At 47.4% G+C, this 14527-nt stretch overlaps 1 protein-coding gene across 1 annotated transcript in view; it reads left to right on the top strand.

Moving 5' to 3' along the window:
* The first annotated feature begins 246 nt into the window (after window positions 1-246).
* Window positions 247-14527, top strand: part of FOXO3 (forkhead box O3) — a 128173-nt gene continuing 113892 nt past the window's right edge. Inside the window, exons 1-2 of the mRNA XM_030928355.1 lie at window positions 247-468; window positions 1541-2286. Of these exons, the coding sequence (XP_030784215.1) occupies window positions 1669-2286 (618 nt within the window). The 5' untranslated portion in view covers window positions 247-468; window positions 1541-1668. The remainder of the gene's footprint in view (window positions 469-1540; window positions 2287-14527) is intronic.

Genomic DNA, 14527 nt, shown 5'->3' with positions numbered 1-14527 from the left:
GGGGCTCTCGGGAGGGAGGAGGAGCCCAGCGGGGACAGCAGCGGGAGCCCGCCGAATCCCGGCCCGCGGCGCGCGCCCGGACACCCACGCCCGCAGCCCCGCGGAGCTGGGCCGCGCAGGCGCGCGCGAGCTCACACACGCGCACTCACACACGCACGCCCGCCGCGCGCCGGCCCTCCGCCCAGCCCTCCCCCTGGGCGGGGACCCGCCCGCCGTCAGCCTAGGTTGAGGCGCCCTGCGTGTGTCTATAACTTTGTGCTGCTGCTGCGGCCGCCCTGCTCGTGGAAGGGAGGAGGAGGAATGTTGAAGGCGGCGGCGCGCGAGCTGACAGGCGGTTCCTCAGGCGGGCTGCGGCGACGGCCCGAGCGCTTCTCCTTCGCCGAGGTTGCGCGCCCCCTCCTCGCCGTGCCCCGGGCCCGCGCGGGATCGTGCGTCGTCCCGCCGCGTCCCTGAAGGGAAGGAAGCGAGGTAGGCGCCGGAGCAGTGCAGCGGGCGGCCGCCTTCCCGGTGACTCCGGATCTGCTTCCGAGCTGGGCCGGGCGCTTCCCTTTCCCCTCCCCGAGCCGCGGTGTGCGCGCCCCCCTTCTCGCCCGCTAGTGTTTTTAAAGGACTCAAGGGAAGGGGGAAACTGTCAAGATGGCAGCAGCGGGAGCAAGGAGGTGATGAACATGCTGGTCCGGGTTTTCTAGCAGCCCGGGAGACTTGGCGCTTCCCGACCTGTTGGAAGATTTATGTTCCGACTCGCTCCCTCCCCCGGATCCCGACTGGGAAGGGGGCGGAGGGGACGACGTCCGCGAGAATGCAAACCACACAAAATCCCGAAGTGGCCGTCCCTGCCGGGCTCGACCCTCTGCGAACGCCCGCCGGGCTGCTGCTTTCCCTTCTTTCCGTGTTTCCTTTATTTTTTGGAAGTGACAAGGGCCCATCTGCGCCCAGACCCCCGTTCGCCCTCCTGCCCGCGGGCGAAGAGAGGAGAGGGAGCTGCCCGCGCAGTCCCCGGGCTCGGGCCATTCGACCGGGTTGGGGGTGACGGGGGGTCGCGGAGGCGGCTGGGCCGGGAAAGGGGAGAAGAGCCGAAGACAGCACAGACTTGAGCGGCGGCGCGGCGGGAGGCACTAGAGCGGGCCCGAGCGAAACATAAACAAACGCACGCACGCCCGAGCTCGGGCTCTGACCGCCGCTCGGCTGCGCCAGCTCCGGCCGCTGCCCGCTTTAAAGGCGCGGCCGCCCCTCCCCCGGGCGCCCCTCCCCCTTCTCCCCGCCCCGCCGCCTAGCCCGGGAGGGACCTGCGGCTGGGCGGCGGGGGGAGGGGGCTGCCCCGCGCGAGGCCGTCGATTCGCTCGCGGCTCCCCCGCGGCCTGGCCGGGGGGCGGTGTCTGCTGCGCCAGGTTCGCTGGCCGCACGTCTCCAGGTCCGCCTGTTCCTGGGAGGCGGGCGCGGCAAGGCTGGGAGGTGGTGGCGGCGGGTGAGGACTCGCCGAGGACTGCGCTCCGGCCCGGGATAACCAACTCTCCTTCTCTCTCCTCTCGTGCTTCCCCAGGCGGCGGCGGCGGCGGCGGCGGCGCCCGGGAGCCGGAGCCTTCGCGGCGCCCACGTCCCTCCCCCGCCGCACCCCGCCCCGGCGCGAGAGGAGAGCGCGAGAGCCCCAGCCGCGGGCGGGCGGCGAAGATGGCAGAGGCACCGGCCTCCCCAGCCCCGCTCTCTCCGCTCGAAGTGGAGCTGGACCCGGAGTTCGAGCCCCAGAGCCGTCCGCGCTCCTGTACGTGGCCCCTGCAAAGGCCGGAGCTCCAAGCGAGCCCTGCTAAGCCCTCGGGGGAGACGGCCGCCGACTCCATGATCCCCGAGGAGGAGGACGATGAAGACGACGAGGACGGCGGGGGACGGGCCGGCTCGGCCATGGCGATCGGCGGCGGCGGGAGCGGCACGCTGGGCTCCGGGCTGCTTGTTGAGGACTCGGCCCGGGTGCTGGCACCCGGCGGGCAAGACCCCGGGTCTGGGCCAGCCACCGCGGCGGGCGCCCTGAGCGGGGGTACACAGGCGCTGCTGCAGCCTCAGCAGCCGCTGCCACCGCCGCAGCCGGGGTCGGCTGGGGGCTCCGGGCAGCCTAGGAAATGCTCGTCGCGGCGGAACGCCTGGGGAAACTTGTCCTACGCCGACCTGATCACCCGCGCCATCGAAAGCTCCCCGGACAAAAGGCTCACTCTGTCCCAGATCTACGAGTGGATGGTACGTTGCGTGCCCTACTTCAAGGATAAGGGCGACAGCAACAGCTCTGCCGGCTGGAAGGTGCGTACCCACCCCGGGCTGGCGGCAGGACCCGCCGGGCCTCCTGCGCAGCGCGAGACGCGCCTCGGATTCGTCGGAGCGCGCCTGCGGGCTCCAGGGCAAGGGGTTGGCAGGGGGAGCCTTCGCTGTGAGGCTTTGGGGGTTCTCTTTGACTCCTGGAGTAGGGGCACCTGGGGACGGCCCGGAGGGGGGAAGGAGGCTCCCCAGAAGCCTAGGGCATGGCCAGGTGAGGAGAGGGGGCAGGGGACGCCGGCGAGGGAAGGGCGAACGGGCAGGAGTACATTTGCTGGATTCTCAGGACAACGCCGAGAAGGTAGGTCTGCAGCCAACTTTGGAGTAGAGTTTACCGTAGTAGGGGTCTGGTGCGGGCGCTGTAGGTGGAGTGAGAGGTGTGTGTGGGGGGGTGTTTGGGACGCAGTGTCCAGAGGAGGGGTTGGATGTGTGGTTTCCAGTCTGTCGCAGGAGCATGTTGCGTCGTCACTAGCTGAATGAGAACCTTCGGGTCCAAGTTTCAGCTTGTGGGTGTTAACTCCTACAGGCACATCGATCCCATTAGAAAAAGCAGTGGTTGCAAACCTCTTCCTGGACGGCTTCCTTTCCTTGCCTGTATTGATACCTTTTCTTCTCAGAGATGTCGCTCCAGTAAATCTGCTGCTTACTCGCTGCTTCTGAAATGTTCTGGGGCCTCGAACCGGCTGATGTGGCCACCTCAATCCAGACTGGCTGCACCATCTGCTCCCGCCGAGGCCTGGATTCTGGCACTGTTTGAGGGAAGGGCTCTGGTTTGGGGACCTGCGCTTCTTTCACTCTGGCGATTGGGAGGAGGTTTGGGGGCTTGGCCGGGCCGTAATGGCTTCTACCTGTAAGTGAACCCGAAGAGAGACTATCGTTCCTTATCATCCTCTTGGGGCACGGGACACGTGGTAGGGAGAGAGATGTGGAAAGGCCTATGATGTAATGACTTCCTGCAGTTGGGTATCCAAAGAGATTAACTCCTCTGCCCCTGCTGGGCTGCTGATATCCAGTTGCTTTGCTCTTCCTAGGCACCTCCCTGGCCCCTTTCCCCAAGACAGTAATGTGTCAGTATCAGGCCAAAGAGTCCTGTGCAGTTGGAGATATACATCTCTTAACAGCTGCTCCTATTTGCAATTTAGCTTAGATTTTTTTTTTTTTTTTTAATGTGAAAGTAGTTGCTTCCTCCTTCTCTTTCTTCTTGTTTTCCTGGGTTTCAGGAGATATAAAAATAAGAACAGTTTAATCTTAGTGGAGAATTCAATGGAAGCACTGGAGATGAGCCTGTATATGAAAAAGCTAAAAAACTTAATGTAGAGAATGTTTTATTTTGCTTCTAGAAAACTCGTCCAAAGTTAAATACGGGTTGTATCAGAGAGGCTTTGTATTAGATACTTCAAAAGTAAAACACGTGTGCTTTGATATTAATCCACAAATCTGTCTGATTTCTTTTAACAAATGCTAACATTATGAGTTATATTTGGTCTAATTTAATTGCTTTATAAAAGAATGCCAGTTGTATGATGTGAGAGTTCTGTACAGAAAGTATGAAAGACAATTCCATTTGAAAAGAGCACTAGTGTGACATCTTTTAAAACTAGGTTTCCAAGTGGATGGGAATGGTTAATCTCACTGTATAGTATCAGGAAGGGGTTAGCAGACAGGATCTGAGAACATGGATTTGGGGGTTCGAAATATTTTTCAGATTTCTCTCACTTGAAATTTAGTCTTGCATGTTTGAATTTGGTGAGGAGAATATGTTAGTGAAAAGTTAGTTAACTTTTAACTTAGTTAAAAAGTTAATGTAGGAAGGGGTTTTCACCTTTCCTGTGATTTTTAAGGTTACAAATATTTAATTTCATAAATAATATTTCTTGTTATTGTGTTTATAGTTAAAGATAATAAGTTTAATGAATTTTACTTTGGGGGGGAAGATTTACATGAGAAAATAGTATTACCAAAAGTAGGCATGAATTGAGATTGGGCTAGTTACATTTTCATACAGTTTGTAGGACTTGCAATACAGATTTTGAGCCTAGTCATAAACTTTATGATTTTATGTCATAACCATTTTTTTGCCTCATGGTTTCTTTTACCCTTCTCTGCTGTCTCATGTCTCTTCAACTAAAATCTTAAAAATACTGTAGATTGAAATTTTCAAGGCTTAATATGCTTAATACAGGGCACGCATTTTATGAATCTTTTTACCTTAAAAGTTTTTACCAATACATTTCTGAGTGTCACATGGCAACTAATCCTTGACGGTTAAAGGGATATAATTTTGTTAGAGTTTTTATAAGATGATCTTCAAAAGATGCAGCCATGCAGGAACTTTCAAATCTTTGATGATGGAGAAGGCCCTTTGAAACTGGGGCTGGTTTCATATTCTGATTATGAGTAATAGGCAACCTTTTTTTTTGTGCTTGTGGTTTAGTGGAAGAAGAGGGAAAAGGGAGAGGTCAGGAGCTAATTGTGACCCATTTCCATGTGTCCAAGTTTAGGAGTTGATTCTTGTCGTGATTAGTCATTTTGGAAGCATGCATGTGCATTTAAACCACACTACTTTCATTCTGAGTAATGTAAGAGGATTTTTAACTTCCAAAAATGTGTAGAATTCAGGTTAACATCTCCTAGTCATATGTGCATAAAGGGCACGCACGTCCTTACTTCTTTTGAGGCTATTTGGGCCATTGCATTATGAGACCTTGTAACCAAAATTGTCACCCTAACATCATAACATGAAAGAATTAGAAAAGAGGGCTTGGAGATCAGAATCTAAACCAGTGGTTCTCAGCCCTGGTTGCATGTTTGAATTACCTGGGAACTTCTGAAAAATACAAATACCCAGAGAATTTGATATAATTTGGTTTCTGTGTGGCTTAGCATTGAAGGTTTTGTGTTTTGTGGTTTTTTTTTTTTTTTAGTTTCTTAGGTGATTCTAATGTATAGTTAGGATGAAGTTTTCTGACCTAGTTCAACCCTCTTATTTTACTAGTGAAGAACCTGATTTTTGGAAAAGCTAATGACTTTCTTAAGATCACACAGTTGGTTAGTAGAGAGGTAATTAGTAGCCACAGTTCTAGAGGTTTTTGTTCTCCATTTTCTTCTTCAAATTGATCTTTTTTTGAAGGTCGTTTACTAGGTAATGGATAGTCTTACATAAGTAGAGGTTGCTTTCCTGAAAGGCATATTTGCCTCTCAATCTAAAAACATCTTGCTTATTATTTTAGCATCAAAAGGATGGGCAAATGTAGAAGAAGGCTGAGTGAGTGTATCATGTTTGCATAACTGTCCAGTGCCTGTCAGTAGGGGTACTTAGGAACTATGAAGTGATAAAAGAGGTAAGAAGGATAGCATTTTAACAAAAAGAGGAAGCCCTTGGTTACTTACATTTGTCAGATACTGTGTCAGGGAGAAGGATGATGGCTATCTCACAGGTTCCCTTACCTCGGGCATTAAAGTAGAAATGAATAATCAGATGTGGTTAAGAGGGGAAAAGGTTACATTTCCTTTAATTCAGATTAAACTTACACTGCACCCATAATTGAACAAGTGAATTCTCTCAGTTCCTCTTGTCTTGGGGAGATCTCTAAGGACTCCAGGACTTACCTGGTAAGGCCCATCTATCACTTATTTCGTTATACACACCACACGTCTGCTTTTCCCATGGGTCAGGGCATAATCAAATTAGGCAGACTTGAGTTTCTGTAGTGGTTCCCATAATTTCACAAATGTGGGAGATACTGTGTTAACATTTCTGCTGCTGCTGCTGCAGAGGATAGTTCTTCAAGAGTCCGAGTCTTCTTTCATGTAAGAATGTGTATTGTTAAGGCTTCTTGCCAAGATAAAAAGATGAGGGCTGTCCTGTCACATAATGCTTATTTATGTCCTCACTGTTTCTGTTCTTTAGATTAATACATCCAGTTCCTTTTCAACACACTGTATTAGGAAAAATGTTATTTTAACTGCAACTCTGTTTACAATTTATTTTTAATTTGAAAATAACTAAATCATAACAATTCCACATTGGCTCATAATTTTGACCTCAGTCACCTTTTGGAGTAACTCACCAAAAGGCCAGTTATGGTCCTGTGTGAAGAATCTGTCTGCTTGGCCGGTGTTGCCAGTATGTTATTTTGTAATTTCCTTTGGCAATAGTGTCTTCGTCAGTGATTCTCAACTAATATACTTCCTCTTTCTACAGCCCCAGTACACTAGAGGGACTGTTTTTCCTCTTTTTCAAAGCTGTGTCATTGACCTCTGAAGTGAAGAAATTGGCCCTTTTAGACTTTGATCTGTGAGTCCCATGTAACAGAGACTCTTTAAAAAAGAAGCTAAGTGTGTGTTTTGATGTGTTTATCTCCTTCTTAGAAAATGAAATGAAACTACAGCAGACTTATTTTTGGGAGATTTTAGGAGGGTTCTATTTTAAGAAAATGACACCATACAAGAACATCTTGTAGTTAAACTTTTTAGTACTCTGCTTGTGAATCTTACTTAAAACCTGCAAGATATTTTTATTTGGAAAATTAACGAAGAGGCCTTGTCTCACTAATAAGTCATTTAATTTGGTCTGGCAAAAGTTCACCATCCATTCGAAGATCTTCATGAAAATGCAAAGATAAGGCTGTTTAGGCTTGAGCCCAGGAGTTCAAGACCAGCCTGGGCACATAGCAAAACCGCGTCTTAATTTTTTTTTTTTTTTAAAGACTGTTTAGGCCTGTGCATTCTGGCAGGTTACCCCACTTACCCAGAGCTGGTGCATCAGATTCCAGATTCCCAGGGCTGGAGAAAATAAGGAATTTATTTTGTTTGTATACCCCCTTATTTTGCCTGTGGGGACAGACTTGACCCTATTCTCAACTCCTCATTTTTCTTCTTTTCCTGCATCACAAGTTGAGGGGTCCTGAAAAGCCACTTTACCTTTTTGGTGCTATAAAAGGAGCTGTGGATCATAAATGCAAAGATGAGTTGACATCAGTGGATGTTACAGCTGGTATACAGTAAGTGAATGAAAGATTGGAAAGAGAAAACCCTTTTTACCCATTTGCATCACATCCCATTTCATGTATTCAACAAATGTGTATCAAAGACATGCTGCTTGCAGAGCATTCTGCCAGGACCTAGGGATGTAGTGGTAGCACAAGGCAGATAAAGTTCCAGTTCACTCACAGGAGTTCATATTCTGATGGAGGAGACAGAAAATAAGCTATAGCATATCTGTGCTTTGTGAACTTGTCATTGCTGCTTATTCCCGTTGCCTTTTTTTTTTTTTACATCTGTATTTCTGCTTTCTCTAGTACTCCAACTCTGCTAAGAAGTTGCTGGCAAATGGCAAATTTGATGTCCAGCATGGCTTGGAGCTGGCCTTTAACTCTCTGCAGATCATTTTGAGCTTGCTTTGGAGATGCAAAGCCACTGTACCATGGCTCCTGTGGACTGGGTCTGTTTGGGAGAAGATGTGGTTTTCCAAGCTCCACCTGGATTAGATAGAGCATGTCTTTGGCCCTGGACTGATCTGGGATCCCCAGTTCTGTCTCCCAGGGCCTTATGTAGATCTGGCCTTCCTCTGGAGTGGATGTGGAGCCTGGATGCCACTGACTCATCTGTATTACTTGTTGCCTAAAACTCAGAATTAAAAGAGATCTTAAAGATCATCTAACTACCTTATTTTGCAGGTGAGAAACATGCTAGGAATATGTGAGTGACTGGGTTCAGGGTTCCACAGCTAGTAGGGGTGGAGTAACGGTGTGTCCAGTCGGTGCAGTGATTCATGCCTATAATTTTAACACTTTGGGAGGCCAAGGCAGGAGGATTGCCTGAGGCCAGGAGTTTGAGACCAGCCTGGACAACAAAGTGAGACCTTGTCTCTACCAGAAAAAAAAAAAATTGGCCAGGTACAGTGGCTCATACCTGTAATCCCAGCACTTTGGGAGGCCCGGGCGGGTGGATCACCTGAGGTCAGGAGTTCGAGACCAGCCTTACCAACATGGTGAAACCCTGTCTTTACTAAAAATACAAAAAATTAGCTGGGCATGGTAGTGCATGCCTGTAATCTCAGCTACTCGGGAGGCTGAGGCAGGAGAATTGCTTGAACCCAGGAGGCGGAGGTTGCAGTGAGCCAAGATTGTGCTGTTGTACTTCAGCCTGGACAGCAAGAGCGAACTTCCGTCTCCAAAAAAAAAAAAATTAGCTCTGTTGTGGTGGTACATGCCTGTAGTCCCAGCTACTTGAGAGGCTGAGGCAGGAGGATCCCTTAATCCCAGGAGCTTGAGATTGCGGTGAGCATGACTGCAACACTCCACTCCAGCGTGGGTGACAGAGTGAGACCCTCTCTCTCTTTTTTTTTTAAAGTGTGTGTTTGTACCACTGTACTGTAGTGTCTGCTGCCTACCATTGTGGTTTCACGGCTGTTCATCTCAGTGCTGTTTGCCTCGAGTTCTGCAAGCTCATACTTCATTTGCTATCTTCTCCTGCTTCTCCGTCTTCTAGGCTGGCTCGCACTGGAGTCACTGTGTTTCTCTTTGTTAGCCATCAGCACTCTCAACTTACTACGCTAAATGCCTTTTCTCTCAACACCACCTCACCCTGCCCACCTCATGGCTGCTACCTGTTTATTTTGTCATTTTCCTGTGACTCTTGAATATTTTTAAGCACGTTGTAAGGGTCTTGAAATTAGGGAATGTGTCTGCCAGACAAATAAGTGTTTCTAATATTTGGAGCTGCTTTTTGGATTGTATAATCAACCCATATGAATAGCCTTAGTTCTGGGGCTGTGACTTGGAGAGGGGCTGATTTGACTCACGAGTGAGCTGGTGTCATGAGTGGAGTCTTTTGGATACTTGCAGCTCTGAAGGTGGCATCAGCCTTAGACCTCCTAGCATCAATGTTGATGTGATGTGGTGTAAATGTGAGATGATGCTGTGCTATCTGGGGTTTCTTGCAGTGCCTTGTTACCCAATGCATAAGTCCCTGAAAACTCTGTAAATGTCCATCGCTACCTACCACAGAAACTGAAGGAAGAGTGATCTTGGGATGACCTTGCATTAAGAGAAAAAGGAAATGAAGTTTGCCTTCTGTATGTAACCCCGCTATTTGCATTATTAACATACACGGTCCAGAAAGTCACCATAGAATTGTTTTGCCTAAAGTTTATTTTACCCACTTTTAGGATCAAAGCTGTTATGTAAAACCTTAGTTGTTTGTAATGTTCTGCATTTTGGGGCAGAAGTCCCAAATGTACTTCAAGTTTTCTATCCATGGATTGGGATATAGAAGTCATGTATGAAAGGAGAGGAGATAGCAGGCAGTCTTTGAGATGAACTATTTCAAGGAGCAGTCTGCAGTTCTTCCGAATTAGAGTTCTGAATATGTGGTTAGGCTAGTGATGATGATAGAACACCCCAGTTCTGACTGCATCATTGCCCAGACAGACCCAGTATCTTTCACCATTTTATTCTTGACCAAACAACATTCATTTCCCAGTATCTTAGTCTCCCCTAAAGGAAAAAGAACTACGTAGCTGGCATCCATAGAGTGCTGTCATGTATCACTCTTGGTAAAATGGAAATATATGATTGGAGTGTGTTTCAAGCCAGGCTTTTCTATAGTTCTCTTGTTCCGCTTTTCACTCCTGATTTTTTGAGGTTTTAATCTTGAGACTTTTTTCTGCAGTGCCTCAGTTACTACTATGGAATAACATAATAAGCGAAGAAGATAACTTCTCTACTGGGCTGTGGTTCTTCTAGTAATTCTGCTACTCCTGGGTCATTGCCTAGGGTGAGGAGGCCAGGTTATCTTCTGGAGACTCACCACACCTTGATGTCCAGATGTGTCCTAGGACTGCAGTGGAGAGGTGAGCACAGAGTAAGGAAAGCATGTGGCACATGCGTAGGGGGCAAGGCTGCAGCAGGAAGTAAACTTTCCCACAAACAAACAGCATACATCAGTTTCCTTCTGGAGTGAACCTGTAGTAAACCCAACAGAGATGTGTTTGGTAGTTTTCAGTACGTTTTTGAGAATTTGTTTGAAAACCATTGAGGGGTGGGGTGGAAGAATCCACATCATATTTTCCCTTGTTTGTGTGTGTGTGGTTTTTTTTTTTTTTTTTTTTGAGACAGAGTCTCGCTCTGTCGCCCAGGCTGGAGTGCAGTGGCGCCATCTCGGCTCACTGCAAGCTCCGCCTCCCGGGTTCACGCCATTCTCCTGCCTCAGCCTCCCGAGTAGCTGGGACTACAGGCGCCCGCCACATGCCCAGCTAATTTTTTGTATTTTTAGTAGAGACGGGGTTTCACCATGCTAGCCAGGATGGTCTCAATCTCCTGACCTCGTGATCCGACCACCTTGGCCTCCCAAAGTGCTGGAATTACAGGCGTGAGCCACTGTTCCCGGCTCCCTTGTGTATTTTTATTTTTAATTTTTTATTTGAGACAAGGCCTCGCTCTGTCACCTAGGCTGGAGTACGGTGGCACAATCATAGCTCTCCACAGCTTCAAACTCCTGACTCTCTGTGGAGAGCTATGATCCTCCTTGCCTCAGCTGCTCTAGTAGCTGAGACTGTTAATGAGCGCCATGACACCCAGCTAATTTTATGCTTTTTTTTATAGAGATATGAGGTCTCACTTTGTTGCCAGGTTGGTCTCAAACTTCTGGGCTCAAGCAGTCCTCTTACTTTGGCCTCCCAAAGTGCTGGGATTATAAACGCAAGCCCCTGCAACCAGCCTTCCTTGTATTGTAGATGTTTAGTGAAGTTCATTAAGTTAGCCCTTGAAGGTATTGAGAATTTACTTTAAATTCAGAGCCTGCAGAGGGAGTACACAAGTCTTTAAGCCGATCTCAATTATTTTTTTCTCCACACAGCTAAAATAATACCTTGATTATTTTTTAAATAACTCTGATATATAGTGTTTCCATGTAAGTTTATTGTCATCATTAGAAAAGGAAAATTTAGGAGAGGGAGTGTGGAGATTAAAAACTTAAAGCAAGTGTTTTAAAGGAAACCTTGGTCTTCTAAGACCTATGATTTACTTCCCACTCCTAGATCATTAAATGAGAGTACTTTTAACTGAAAAAATACCCTCCTCTGCCTTTCCTCTTTTTGCTACTCAATTCCTGATACTACATATTCATTTATACCTAAAACCAGATTTTTACAGAGTAGTCAAGTGTCTGGATCGGTGGGATGTTCTGTGTTTTAGTGCTATTTTGATTGGGACTTTTGATATTTTCCAAGGCTTCACAGTTGCTCATGGGTGAGAGAAATGTATGTGTTTACCTTTCTCTCAGGTAAGAGAGAAAAGTAAGGTAAAAAGTAAGAACAACATTATTTCCAGTTCAAAAATGAATAGTCATGGAGCTACAGGAGACTACTGTAACTTTGAACTTTTTGTGATTCTATAATGCTATGATTTGTCACCTCCCTCCACTATGCCCCATATTTTGGTGGTGGGGTTTATTTTTGACATGGCAGTTGGAGTGGGTTGAATAGAGTTCCTCTAAAATTCATGTCTTCCTGGAACTTCAGAATGGTGACCTTATTGGGAAATAGGATCTTTCCTGAATTAGTTAAATTAAAGCAAAGTCATATCAGCTTAGGGTAGGTCCTAACTCCAGTGACTGGTGTGTATAAGAAGAGGAGAAAATACATAGAAACCCAAATAAGGCCGTGGAAAGTTGGAGACAAATATTAGAGTGATGCAATTATAAGCCAAAGAACACCAAGGATTGCCAGGAGCCGCGAGAAGCTGGAAGGGGCAAGAAAAGATCCTCCCCTAGTGCCTTCCCAGGGAGCATGGCTTTGCCAACACCTTGATTTTGGACTTCTAGCCTCCAGAACTGAGAGGGAGTGAGTTTTTGTTGTTTTAAGCCCTGAAATTCGTGGTAATTTTTTTATGGCAGTCCTAAGAAAGTAACCTAGGAGCCTAGGGATAGAAGAGTAGGAATGGCAGAGTTGCAGATGGAGAAGAATAAAAAGACCTTATTTAGATTCAAATTAAAGTGTTAATAATCATTCATAGGCGACTTTCTTGTCATCTACATTTCTTCTTTTTTTTTATCCTGCAGTAAGAACAGAGGGAGGCATGAATTTTCCTTGATTTCCCAGTTAGAGCTACTAGAACATGTCCCTTTTTCAAATTTCGAATAAGGTGTGTCCTTCCCCCTAGTCCCCTTCCTTACTGAATTTCTTTTTCTCTGCCTATTTTGTGCACTGGCAGTATGGCTGTGCTTGTTGATTGTGGACTTGAGGTTTACAGTAAGTCCATGAAGTCTGGCTGAGGGCTTTGGTCTAGAAGAGTCAGTCTTTGAGGGGAGGGGAGGGAAAAGCCAAGGCTCCTCAGTGGAAGAGTAGTGTGGAAGAAGCAGCCTGCTTTTGGCCCTGTCAGGGCTTGAGAAGTTGGAGGCATACCATGTTCACTGCCATCAGTGATGGTAGTAAGGCTAATACAGATCTCTCTGGAGTTCCCTTAGTGTGTGCTATGCTTGGTTCAAGCCTTGCAAAGTCTCACACACTTGGTCCTTCAGGCTCATGTCCCCTGTGTTTACATTTACATCCAAAAAACCAGCTCTTCTATTAAAGCGTAGAACACTGAGTGGTTGTCCTCATAGAAACAGCAGCAGTAGCAGTAGATACCTTGTAGGTACCCAGTAGGTGTTTGGCTTGAAATGTTCAGACATTTAAGAATCAGAATTGTATCTGTTTATTCTCATATTTTAAAATAATATTTTTGGGGAGGGCTGTCAGGGTTATATTAGAGATACAGTTTGGTTTTTACAATAAAAAGAGGAGTCTACACAAGACATTTCTGGCCTATTTGTAATAACAATGACAGTAATAGTAGCTGTGATTTATTGAGCCCTTATTAGGTGCCCATTACTCAACTAAGTTTTTTACATTTAATGTTGATCCTATAAGATAGGCATTTAAATGTAAACCCCAGTTTAAAGACAAGGAAATGGTTCAGGGAGGTGAAAGTGACTTACTTGGGATCCAAACCCAGGGCTCTCTGACTTGGGAGCATTTGCCTTTTCTAGTATACTTTCCTGTCTCCTGGAGTGTGGGTGGGACTTTGGGTGGGGTACAACAAGAAATTAAACAGCTGTTGGCCAGGCGTGGTGGCTCATGCCTATAATCCCAGCACTTTGGGAGGCTAAGGCGGGCGGATCACGAGGTCAGGAGATCGAGACCATCCTGGCTAACACAGTGAAACCCCCCATCTCTACTAAAAATACAAAAAAAATTAGCCGGGCGTGGTGTGGTGGCCTGTAGTCCCAGCTACTCAGGAGGCTGAGGCAGGAGAATGGCGTGAACCCGGGAGGCGGAGCTTGCAGTGAGGTGAGATTGCGCCACTGCACTCCAGTCTGGGCGACAGAACAAGACTCCATCTCATAAATAAATAAATAAATAAATAAATAAATAGATGCCATTTTAAAAGTTTCTACTCTATGCCGCATTCTTTACCTCTGTCCCCAGGAATCCCCACCTTAATCCTTCTGAGTCTGTCTTGAATGCTCATCTTCAGAGTCGTGCTCACTGAGTAACAACACCTCTCTGTGTGCTGGTGGGAAGTGGACTTAGCTCTGTGATTTAGGCTCCTTCCATTGATTTTTGCATGAGCTAAGTAACTTTTAAGAATTAGCATGTACCTGAGTCTTTAATGGGAGAGTAGGAATGGCTTGAGAATTCTGTTAGAAACCTGTTGGTTTGGTGATTCTCCATTTCTCTTTGGTCACTGCCAGGTGTGACCATAGTTTACTATGGGTCAGATGCACAGTGTATTATTTAGAACAATAGAGTGATGCATGGTCAGTAGAAATCTTTTGGGATGGGATCTTATCGCAGAAATTTCTGTGTTGGTACAGTAGGATGTCTGTGCTTTTATAGGCTTCAAACAGGTAGATGAATGCAGGCAGCAACATCAAGAAAAGCAGATCTCAAGGCCGGGCGCGGTGGCTCAAGCCTGTAATCCCAGCACTTTGGGAGGCCGAGACGGGCGGATCATGAGGTCAGGAGATCGAGACCATCCTGGCTAATACGGTGAAACCCCGTCTCTACTAAAAAAATACAAAAATCTAGCTGGGCGACGAGGGGGGCGCCTGTAGTCCCAGCTACTCGGGAGGCTGAGACAGGAGAATGGCGTGAATCCGGGAGGCAGAGCTTGCAGTGAGCTGAGATCCGGCCACTGCACTCCAGCCTGGGCGGCAGAGCAAGACTCCGTCTCAAAAAAAAAAA

The sequence above is a fragment of the Rhinopithecus roxellana genome, chromosome 4 (assembly GCF_007565055.1).
Source record: "Rhinopithecus roxellana isolate Shanxi Qingling chromosome 4, ASM756505v1, whole genome shotgun sequence".
NCBI classification, from domain to species: Eukaryota; Metazoa; Chordata; class Mammalia; order Primates; family Cercopithecidae; genus Rhinopithecus; species Rhinopithecus roxellana.
This window is presented reverse-complemented; position numbering and strand designations above follow the sequence as displayed.